General features: G+C 41.5%; 1 protein-coding gene across 1 annotated transcript; it reads right to left on the reverse strand.

Annotated features, from left to right (window-relative positions):
* Nucleotides 1-8,697: 8,697 nt before the first annotated feature.
* On the reverse strand, nucleotides 8,698-11,662 carry LOC127306890 (iron-phytosiderophore transporter YSL15). Its single transcript, XM_051337595.2, has 7 exons — nucleotides 11,167-11,662; nucleotides 10,916-11,085; nucleotides 10,679-10,776; nucleotides 10,431-10,565; nucleotides 10,150-10,339; nucleotides 9,925-10,042; nucleotides 8,698-9,844 (listed from the first exon to the last, which is right to left on the reverse strand). The coding sequence occupies exons 1-7, from the start codon at nucleotides 11,552-11,554 to the stop codon at nucleotides 8,913-8,915; spliced, it is 2,031 nt and encodes a 676-aa protein (XP_051193555.1). The 5' UTR covers nucleotides 11,555-11,662; the 3' UTR covers nucleotides 8,698-8,912.
* Nucleotides 11,663-11,945: the final 283 nt, after the last annotated feature.

An 11,945-nucleotide genomic window follows, 5' to 3' on the forward strand; every position in this document is an offset into this window, starting at 1 on the left:
GGATCAATACTGCGAGATAAAGTAGGAGATGTCCCGACCAATTGATCCAAAACCTATAATAGAGTCCAATTTTTTAGACAACGGAGAGCTACAGTTGGTATCAAGTAGTCCGGAACTGATTATTTGTACCAAGAAGTTGAGAACAAATAAAATTTTGTTAGCCAAATAACAATGACCTATAATCATTTAGTTGAAGGATTCACATTGGATATCCACAATTGAGTGGATACACCACAAAGATTCTTCGCAAAACCTTAGAGAAATATAAATCATAAGTTAGACCCAGACCCATATTCCAACCATAAGTCAAATGGTTGGAAGAGAAGGAGTTGAAGACCATTAGAAAACTCGAAGGGGTAGAGTAAAGATTGAGTTGGATGTACAATAACTCAATCCTTTAAGCTTGATAGAAGCAGAAGGTCTGAACTGAGAGGAAGTTCAATCTTATTTTCATAAGATTGTTGAACACTACTTTCAGAAGGATGTCAGATCAGAAGTCGAGGTTCATACCTCGAGGAAGTAATAATTGGACTATAACTTGAGAAAGTGAGTAATAATTACTCAGAAGTACGAAGCTCAAGTCAGCTAAGTTTAATGAAGTTGGACAAAGAAAATACCGTAGACCAAATACAGCTCAAGAAGGCCAAAGACCGAAGGAGATTGACCATACCAAAACTAAAGTCTATTTAAAAGATTCCTTTCATGGAACCTAAATGACCCAAAATAGTTATAGGTATCAACTATAAACCATGATTGGATGGACTAAATGAGTCTAATCCATTCTTAGGGTAATAAACCATCACGAACATTTCCATGGTAAGTACCTTACCAAGTACCATTATTGCAGTTTTGGTAGTAAGGGAAAACAAAGACCTATTTTATCAATTATGAGAATGTTATCAAATTAGTCCTCAGTTAAGACTAGCAGCACCAGAAGAAGTCCCAATCATTGAATAATCAATGAGAAAGGAAACAAGACTATGATGTTGAAAGGAATCATGGTATTGATGTAAGAAGCCATGGTTCAGAGACAAAACCTAATGGATTCCAGGAAGAATCTGGACAAGGGATATATTCAATGATATCCAGTAAGATCAATTACGGAGTTCGAGAAAAGATATAGTCTGCACAAGTCAGATCCACACTTCGGAAACGTGAGAGAGTTCAAACTTCGAGGACGAAGTTTAGTTTAAGGGGTAGAGATTGTAATATCCCAGGTATTGGGGTTACAAAAATAGAGGAAACAGATGTGTGCATTGCATTCATGCATAGAAAATCCGGGGAATTTTCGCGCTTTAAAGTAAAACAGTCACAGTAACTGAAGTTTCACTTGACCTTGGTGGAATTGAAGTAGCTCATCAAGTCAAGCGCAATAAACCTCAATGTGACTCTGTTAAAACCTTGTTTTGGGTAGACATGATTTGATCTAAAGGGTTATATCAAATGGAATTACAACCAACACAATAACTTATTAATCAAGGATCAATTACTTGATCTTATTAAAGATCATAATATGGTAACCCTTGCCATAACATAAGAACATCTGTTTAAGTACAAACCAAGTAACAATAAAATGGAGAAACCATTCTTGACTATCTTCTCCATGTCTTAAAACTAATCCATAATCCTACCATGAAACCTCATGGTATTCATTCCACTTCAACATTGGAATTATAACAAGAAGATCCACTCCAGAAATAGATATTCTTCTCCATTCCAAGTTATTACACATCAAACCTAGAGAGGTGAGAGTTCTATTAATTATTAGAAAAGCAATAACAAACCTTGAGCTAAACCTTGGATATACATCCAAGTATTCAAATCATCATCTTCAAGAGGAAACCTAGAATATTATTCAAGACATCCCCTAGAGAGAGAAACCATTTATATTTAACATAGACATTGATGATCACATCAATCTCTATAGAGCCTAACCTCAGGTTAATATTAAAGTCCTTTCCCAAATGAGAGAGAGACCACTCATACCAATCTTAGCTTTACTTATTTAAGAAAAAATGACAACCTTTGAACTAAAGTATTAGGAGATTAACCCTTTCATCTTGGAGTGGTGAGACAACCTAATATCACATGGAATAAGATTATATCCAAGGATTGATAAGGAAAGGAGGAGATTAATTCAACCAAGATAGCCAAGTGGAGTTTTAGATTAAATACCTATTGAGATGCTGTGAATACACCATAAACCCTAGAATAACCATTCCTATATGAGAGAACTCAAGTTATGGTGTTACACTCAAGTTAATGAGGCAACACTTGGACTTGGGGAAGAGCACTGTCTATATAACCAGATGATTATATCATCATTGATTAAGTAAGACCCTAACAGATATCTCAGACATTCTCCTGGGATATAAACTTTAGAGGCAACCATAGTAGTCCCATTCAAGAAGGTAAATTAGAAGTAATATACCCTAGTTAATCAAGACAATGCTTGATCATGGAAGTGAGAAACCTATTTAATGAGAGATACCTTAGGAAGCCAAACCTGAATCATTATAAATTGAGTGATGATCATAAACCCTAAGAACTTGAGGTGGAGATGTTAAGAACAAGTTGATCATGCCCAATCCATGATCATGCGCTTGAGATATGTGAGGATAAGTTAAACCCTAATAGGATAAGCAGATATCATTCACCACATGAAATCATAGGGAGGTAACTAGTAACAAACCCTAAGCTTATATTCCAATCTTAACTTGTGAATCACATGGTGATCATCAGTAGAACCCTGTCACATCTATATTCCAATTATTCCTCAATTAAAGGACCTAAGAAAACCTTAGAGTAACACTCCATACTTTATATGGTGAAGAAACCATTAATCCATATAACCAAAGTTAACTATAAAAAGAAACATAACTACTTTAGTTACTTGAACAATAGATTAAGGATATAATAGAAATCTATTGATATAAGATAAAACCAATTCTCAAGTCCTTAGTAATTAAAGGAGAACAGAAACAATTAAACAACTAACCATATTACCTTGGTTAGGGAAGATTAAAACCTAGAAAATGCAATATGGTGACATCTCAACTCTATAAACTAGATTTAGATCTCAACTCTAGTTTATCTATCACTATGGTGATCATAATATAAACCCATGCCATAATTGAGATTCAAACCAATTGCCATTAGGTAAATATCATTAGAACCCTAATGGTTCATTAATTAAATCTAATGTTTCAATTATAAAACATAAGAGCCACCTAATGCTAAGTCCTATCATTAAACCATATGTGTAGTGATCAACCATTTATCTTTGTAACCAAGATAAACCATGATGGAAACAATTTCTACTGAGATACTTTCAAATGTAGTGATAGTATTAACCTTAACAAGGGGGTTATACTAGAAATGATAACACCCTAATAAATATGTGCTCACATAAAATCATATGCAAGTGACCAATTCCTCAAATAGAAACCAAGCCCTAAGAACAATCACTGAAATACTTTGGGTTGAAAGCATCAACCATAATCATTCAAAATAAAATTGATACACAAGATAAGAGAAATTAAAATAGTGCATAAAATCATGCTTAATTAAAATTTACAATAAAGCTCACTTATGTCAAATGGTTATTCGAGAATAACTCAGAAATACAATGGCCCTTTATTTAGTCATAAAATGTTCAAAGTATAAATTACCTGCAGGGTATAAAATAATTTGAAAATTTAAAACAGAATACAAAATAGAAAAGGAAAACAGGAAATAAAAACAGAAAAGAAAATAAGAAGAAGAGGATGGCTTACCTGGCAGATCCGAGCAGCCCAGCAGCAGCTTACCCCGCAGCCCATCAGGCACCAGCCCAGCACAGCCCAGCTTGGCCCAGGGTAACCCTTCGGCCAAAATATCGCGTCGTCCTCATCCCCTTCCTCCCGCATGCCGGCCAGCACAACGCCGTGCTCTTCCTCCTCTCTCTCGCTGGCAACCTCACAGCAATCCAATTCGTGACGAGGCCTTCGCTTCTAGCGCCATATAAAACCCCTGGACGAACCCTAGCTGCTCTCTTCTTCCTCGCTGTTCCATTTTCCCCAAAACGAAACACTGGACCGCACCAGTGACTTCTATTGCCGGCGAACGAGGCCTCCCCGAGCCGATCTGGGCACACCAGCGTGACCGCCGTCCTCGACAAGCTCAGCCCACGAGAGGAATCGAGCTGAGGTGCCCGAGATCGACGCCAACGCCATCATCTTCTCCAGCACAGGCAGCTATGAATTTCGGCGAACCTGACCACCCCGAGCTTCGTCGACCACACCAACACAACCAGGGTACAAATGCGCATCTCGAGAGCTATTATTTGCATAGTATCATCGCCTGTAGCTCACCGTAGCTAATTCACCGGAGCTGCTCCGCCGCGGGATTAATTTCCGGCGACACTCCGGTGACCCCCTCGAAAGACCATCACCACCATTGGATTCAGCATATCACTGGGGTTCGATAGGAACTAACCACGCGTCCCGGGATGCACTGAATCGGCGGCGCCACCTTCCACTGACCGCCGGCGTCAAGCCGCCGACGAGTGGGTGATGTGGCCGTGGCCCTCCACATGTTGACTTGGTCTTTGCCTGCGTGGCAAACGACCCAGTCAAGGGCCCACGTGTCTGCGTCTGCGGGTACAAACCAAACCGGTACATTTAGCATTTACAATTATTTCAATATTCCTAAAAATGGCAGAAACTTTAGAAATTCATATCTAATTCAATTTAGCTCAAAAAATACAAATGAGATATCGAAATGTTCCTAAAAATAAGATCTATCCAATAAAAATATAAAATAGAATTTTTATTTTTAATAAAAATTCAATTATTTAATCTTATTATTTAAGCCTTTAATTTTAATTCTAAATTCAATTAAAATTCAATAATTAGTAAAAAAAATTCCAAAATTACATAAAAACCAGTAAATAAATAAATAAAACATTAAAACTAATTTTCTTTATTTGTTATTTTGTTAAATCATTATTAGAGAGATTTAAAACCCTAAATTAATAATTACCTTAATTATTAATTGTTTAAAAAGAATAAAATGCCAAATTCAATATTATTTTATTCACAAGTTACTAACAACTTCAACTTTAAATTGAAGTTATTAATCATAGGACTATATGGTAAATAGCAAACCCTAAACCCATAGTGAATGATATTACACCCCATCATCTCATGTGAAACCTAAAACCCTAATTCAATTAGGAACCCTAGCTCCATTATTACATGTGAACCCTAAATTGCTTCTAACCTAAAACCATAGGTTAGAGCATGTGATCATGGAACCTTCTTTCATTCATAGCTCCATAGTAGCAACTAAAGACATACCTATGTCCATATAAAATGTAGAACCCTATCACTAGCAATGTAGTATTCCATGTATGCATCCACTTAAACCAAGATGATCAAGTAGGATCAACCAAGTCTAAACCCTAGCTCCTATTCCCCACACCATCATCTTTAACCATCTTTAATTTAGCATCACACCAATATGATGAACCTCAGGAGCAACTATGCCAAACCTTGAGCATTACCTAACCATATTCCACTAAACCCTACTAGTGTGAGATACTTAGGAACCATCCCATCTAAGAGCCAACCATTCTTTACTTAGTGGATCCAATAGTAAACCCTAGATAACCTCAACTCTAATTGAGATACTTCTTACTACTTAAGAAGTAAGTTCTTCAAAAGTTATTCTTTTGAAGAAAACAAAGAGTAGCCCGCAACCCTGCCTTATAGGACATATAAACCCTAGCTAGCTATCACCAGCAAAATGAACCCACCATGATAGCAACCATGTATAATTAATTGCTTAAGTTGTTTATGCTTAAGTAAAACCATTCAAGCCTAGTTGTTGATGAATCCAACCCTGTTGGAATCCATCTACTACTTACTCCAGAAACCAATTAGAACCATACAAAACCATAGAACCCCACAAATCTAATAATCATACTTGTTCTTTATTATAGAACATGTTCTTCAAAAGTTATTCTTTTGAATTATATGATAATTAATCATTAACCATGCCATATAGTGCTAAAACCAACCACTATTCATTAAATGTTAGGATTATACCAAATATTATTGTTGTGTGCTATTAGTGTTATTATTATGATATATTACAACACTTGTTTATGATTCTAAGACAACAACACCTTAATATGAACCTTGTTTGTGAATCCCACTAAAAGTGCAACACACCCTGAACTAATCAATACAACTCACTGATCCTAAATCATCGGGGTTAGGTCACGCTTAGAGCGATTGCATCTCATTCTTATGCATTATTGCATCCTTGCCAATCTTTTAAACATCGTCCTTACCGGACGATGATGCTATTTCAGAATTTGGAGTTATTACGTATCGAAGACCTTGTCTGCATAATCTTGCAGCCAAGAAAGGCAAGTTCATCGCTTGCTCATGTCATTTGAGTATTTTTACCAAATTACTTGCAAAGTACTATGTTTATCACTATTGCATAAAAACCAAAACCACTATTTTCATAACTATGAATATGACTATGTGGTGGGCAATGGAACCATGGATTGTGTTGATATGGTGGAGGTTCCATTGCAAGGGTTTATATACATATAGGATTAAATAACAAATGTCGTCCAGTGATTCTTGTGCCGTAATACCCGTGTTAACCATAAGATCTGGAGTAGGACGGAATAGTCAATCGTATTTCCACCTCTTGTACATCAACGGATGCGCTTACCGTAGCGGTTGTATCTTGCGGAGCAATTGGTGGGTGGGGAGCCCCTTCTAATTCCCCACGGTATAGTTGTTGCTTACCGTAGCGGTTGCTGCTTGCGTAACAATTGGTGGGTGGGGATCCCCTTCTAATCCCCCACGGTAATGTGGTCTATGATGGGTTGCAGCTGCCGGCGAATGAGTTTGGTTCGATCCCAGACTGTCATCGTGGTCGGGGTCCGTCCTTAAGTGGTGTAAGTGGACCGATGAGGACCAAGGGTCGGGGTTTGCAACAAAGGGTGGGTGTGCGAGGTAGCGGAGGAATATGATTGGCTATGACCTTATACCGGGCCTCACACCAAAGGAAGTGTGGACGGGAAACTCGAGCCCGGTTGGCACCAAGGTTAAGATCTCTTATGGGTAAAGCAACACACCTCTGCAGAGTGTAACGAATCGTGACCTGTCACTCCCTATTCCGGGATATGGAACTGCGAACGCTGCCGGAAAGGAGCTCCATGAAGTTCTAGTAAACCGGTGAAGGCTGGCGGACATAGTTCTTCTGAATAAAAGCAACCTTTTGAAGAAATGGTTATGAAAACTTGCATTGGTATTAGACTTTCTGGTCTAATGCTGTAGCTAGTGCATTAAACACCTCTTTCCTATAATGAACTTGTTGAGTACGCTCGTACTCATCCCACTCTTAAATCCCCTGCTTAGATATGGAGGCATCAAAGGAGGATCTACAATGCAACTCGAAGGCCGAGGAGTCAACAACTACATCAAGAAACATGACCCTGTCAGAGGAGTCAGACACCACATCCAACAAGGAGAAAACCTAGTTTAGCCATAGAAGGGAACTAGCTTCCTAAACCTAGCTCCTATTTAGCTAGAATCTATTCATAGCGCCTATAGCTAGTCAGATACTCTACAAATAGAGTTCGTGATAGAATTAGACTACGAGTCGTTCTTCTGGAGTTTATTGCAGATTTACCTCATTGTAAAGTAGGAGGCTATGCTGATCTTATGTAACAGAGTCTATATGTAATTCTATAGACATGCCTTGGACCCGCATATGTTTCTGTTGTACCACTCTGAGCGATATAATACTAGTGGAACGGTGTTTCATTGGTGTTATATCAGACTTGCATACTACACCATGCAGTGGTATGCCGGGTCACCACACAAGCAAGATGCCCCGCCGGACATGTCCGGCTAGAGAGATTGAAACGAACCTCCACATCGTGTCCAGCAGACGATCGCCTACGTCGGAGAGACAGAGCTCGAGGCGACGGAGTGCAGCAGCGGCGGCTCGTCGAGCAGGCCCTGAAGATCGTGGAGATGGTAGAGTGCCGAGATCGTCGGGAAGATATGCTGCTGGTGGAGGAGGTCTATGGTGACGGAGTGCGGCGGCGGCAGCGGCTCGTCGAGCTCCCTGGAGATGCCGGTGACGAGGAGATCGTGGAGAAGCGACGGAGGAGCTCTGTGGCGACGGAGTGCGGCGGTGAAGAGGAGATCGTGCATGGAGATCGTGCGATGGAGTGCAGCGGTGGCGGCTCGTCGAGTTTGCTGGTAATCATGGTGGAGAGGAGATCGTGGAGGAAGGTCCCAATAGCCTATGCATACGGTATACGGGTGTATACGGGTTCACGTACGAGCTTGAATATGTGTTTGCCGGGCTTTTGAGCCCAAACTCAGTTTCGGTAGGGGGGGTGTTGTATTGGAGCACACGCCTTTAACAAGATAAGAGTTTCCCATTTTTGCTCTCAAAACTACCCATTGTGTTATTTGCACCCATTGGAGGAGCGAAATCCCAACTGTTTCAAGACGGTCGCTTGGGATATGTTGAACTAGTGTGGATGGCGGTGCAGTAATGGAATTTGTCATGCATAAGTGTGACATGTATTTTCTATTGCTCACTCCTTTCACTTTGTTAAACTCTGGATGATAACTATGCAATAAATATGTTCCTGTTATCTGAGAAGTGTACAAGTATAGAGTACATATGTATTGACATCAATCCAATATACAAGTATGATTAAGTTACGGTCACACGACAAACACCAATTGGACATTAGAATGTACAACACAGCAAAACAACTCACACCATCATGTCACCTCTAGACATCTCACGTACCAAAGCATCTGGAATAAAATAACATGTTGTTCATATTTCACCCCACGTTCTATGAATGACATGATTCTCTATTATGGCGCAGGTGTAAAGTTCATGCAAATTGGTGGTTTAATCTTGGCAAGGGCAAGTATGGAAGAAGGAAATGTCCATATGCCATCCCCGCATATTAAACCTGATGCGACTGCAGGGACCATGAATCCAGCCTCCTTTTTGTTTATCTTGTTCCAGATGAAAACCACTAAACTCCCAACGCACATATCAATAGCAAAGCTTCCTCCAACAAGGAATGGAACTGCCATTGCCATTGGTAGGGGCACATATTGCCTATACCTTTGTGGCATGACATCTCTTGCTATGCTGAGGAGTGCAGCAAATGCGAAAAATCCAGCGGACAGTGCCAGACAATACTTCGGCAACACTGAGAAGCCCTCCACACCAAGTATTGCCATGTTACGGTATATCAGTGCATACGGTGCCTTCCAGGTACCATCTGGGTTGCCAATATCAAATGCCTTGTAGAAGAGCATGAACGTAAGGGGAGAGACAATGCAGCCCATGGCTGTCCCAACGGCCTGTGCCACCATCATGGATCTTGGTGATGTCTGAGTGAGATAACTGGTTTTGAAGTCTTGCATCAGATCTGCAGATATCAGCACTAGCTGCTTCACACATGTACCAACAACTAGACCTGCAACGACACCATTGTCCCTGCCAGCCCAACCGGCAAAGACGAAGAGTCCTATCTTGCCATAGTTATAACCCATGTTGATATCGGTAAGCCCCGTCCCGTACGAATTGGCGAATCCAAGCATGGGGGCGACAATATAGGCTATAACCACATAGTACCATTTCACCTGTCGGAACATTATTGGCGTGGTAACCACTGCAATGACGCTTAACAAAGCATACCCCGTGTACGCCATCCAAGCGGGGATATGGCCCTTCCTGAAGATCTCGTCGCGCTGCAGATCCTCAAGTGAGACCGTACTGTCCACATCTTTCACTGTAATTCATTCATTCAATATTAGAAAAACTTATATACTCCTTAAATGTACTAGATTTATGTTGTCCTTCTGTCCTCACCTTTTTTGTCAACACGTTTACGTATAAACTGTCGATACATGCCCTTGAAAGTGATGGTAATGATTTTTGTGAAGTGGTAGAGTCCATCCCCCATGATTAGAGCGATGCAGATGAAGGCCTGGATGGTGAAGAAAATTTATTATCACTGACATGAAAATTGTAACTATTGTGGCTGTTAATTTTCAAATGACACTAAGAAGAACAAGGTCATGCTACAGTACATACCTTGTAACCATACAAACTTTTCATGCTGCTTTCTTTGACATTTGCAGGGTACCAATCACCCTTGTTCTTACTGATGAGTGGCCACAATATTCCATAAGAAAGAATTGCACCCAAGAGGGTGGAGATATTTACAATATGTGGGCAAATCATCCCGGCTCCCACGTATGTCATGCTAAAGTCAAAGAAGAATCTGAGAAAACAAAACGAGAGTTAAGAAAGTCTGTTTCACACCACAGATTATAGTGATCCGCAATGATAAACCAAAGTGTCAAAAGGATTACGTCTGCTTCCAGGCCTTCAGACCAAAAGTCGGGAACTGGACAAATCCACAAACATCGCCACCGGTGTAGAACCACTGGAAGAAACTCCATAAAAAGCTGCCCCCAAAGTATTTGAGGAACCCGCGGATTTGCTTCCTATCACGGATGGTAAGATCAATTCATTCAGATATGTGAAGTAGAACATCATTGGACATTGCTTAATTTAACGACTGATGAAAGGAAATGCAACGAGGTCACAATATACATACTTTGAGTTCTTGTCTCCTTGAGTGGTATGAAACCCGTTTATAAGAACAGCTGTTGCAGTCCCACTTGGGTAAACTAATTTATAGTCCACGACCAGTACCTGAAAACATCATGTTTAACGTTTAGTCACAAAGACAGATGAACCATGCCCAATTTTATAGAACAGCATGGCTAGTCATTGGTTGCTTGATTCCCTTTAGTATTTCAATCCACTAAAATGAGCAAGAAGTGAGAAGCACCTGTCTAAGGGGAATCAAGGTGAGGAGCCCCCCGAAGCTGCAAGAAAAGAGGAACGCCGTCATCCAGCCAATCCCTGGCTCCTTGTAGCTCCCCGGCCCGTTGCCCGGCGAGTCGCCGGCCAGCTCGTACGTGTTCTTGTTTAGACCTAGCAAGGTTGACCCGAAGCCACCTGCAATGCACCATTCACACTGCCAATCAAGTACTGTAAAACCAGTAACTGTCCGAAGGCGTGGCAGTATATGGCACTCACCGGCGAACGCGATGGTGTAGCAGGCGACGCCGCAGGTCTGGACGATGGTGTTCTCCTGCCGCGTGAAGGGGCGAGACACGATGCCGAAGCGATCCAGCAAGCGCGTCCAACCGCGGAGCGCCAGGAAGGAGAGCAGCGCGGCGGAGACGTTGAGGGTGGGCACCAGCCCAGTGGTCAGCGCGATCTTCATCACGATCACTGTGTAGATGAACCCGATGAGCAGCGCCGCCACCATGCCCCGCACCGTCAGCTCGTCCTGCCACCGCCCCACCGGCTCAAGCTCCCGCTCCAAGGCCAGCGCCGGGTCCGACTCCCTATCGCCTTCCGCCGCCACGTGCTTCTCGATCTCCGGCGCGATCCGCGTGCGGTCGGGGATCACGGCCTCCATGGCCGCACTCTGCTCCTTCCTCTCCACGCGACCAGTACTGCTGCTGCGGTTAGGGAGCACAGCTCGACCGTTTTTGCTCACGACGCGACCTGCGACAATGCAAGTCGGGGTTGAGATATCCTGATGCTACAGATTGCCGATGGCATGGTATTTTATATAGGGAATCATTATTGGGAAAAGTCCACTCTCTTACTTTTCCTTCTACTATTGTCTACTATTCTTGTGTGTTGAAGTATTTTATCATCAGGCTTCATTATAGATGCTGCAAGAGAATGCTACCGCCCAAGTACAGACGAACCCCAAGTTCTTAATTGGCTGCATCCCGGTCTTACTATTAATTATTCGTTCATGATGTATCCCAGCAGAAGCTGATTGACAGTTTTATGGGGGA

Source organism: Lolium perenne, chromosome 6, assembly GCF_019359855.2.
Source record: "Lolium perenne isolate Kyuss_39 chromosome 6, Kyuss_2.0, whole genome shotgun sequence".
NCBI lineage: Eukaryota > Viridiplantae > Streptophyta > Magnoliopsida > Poales > Poaceae > Lolium > Lolium perenne.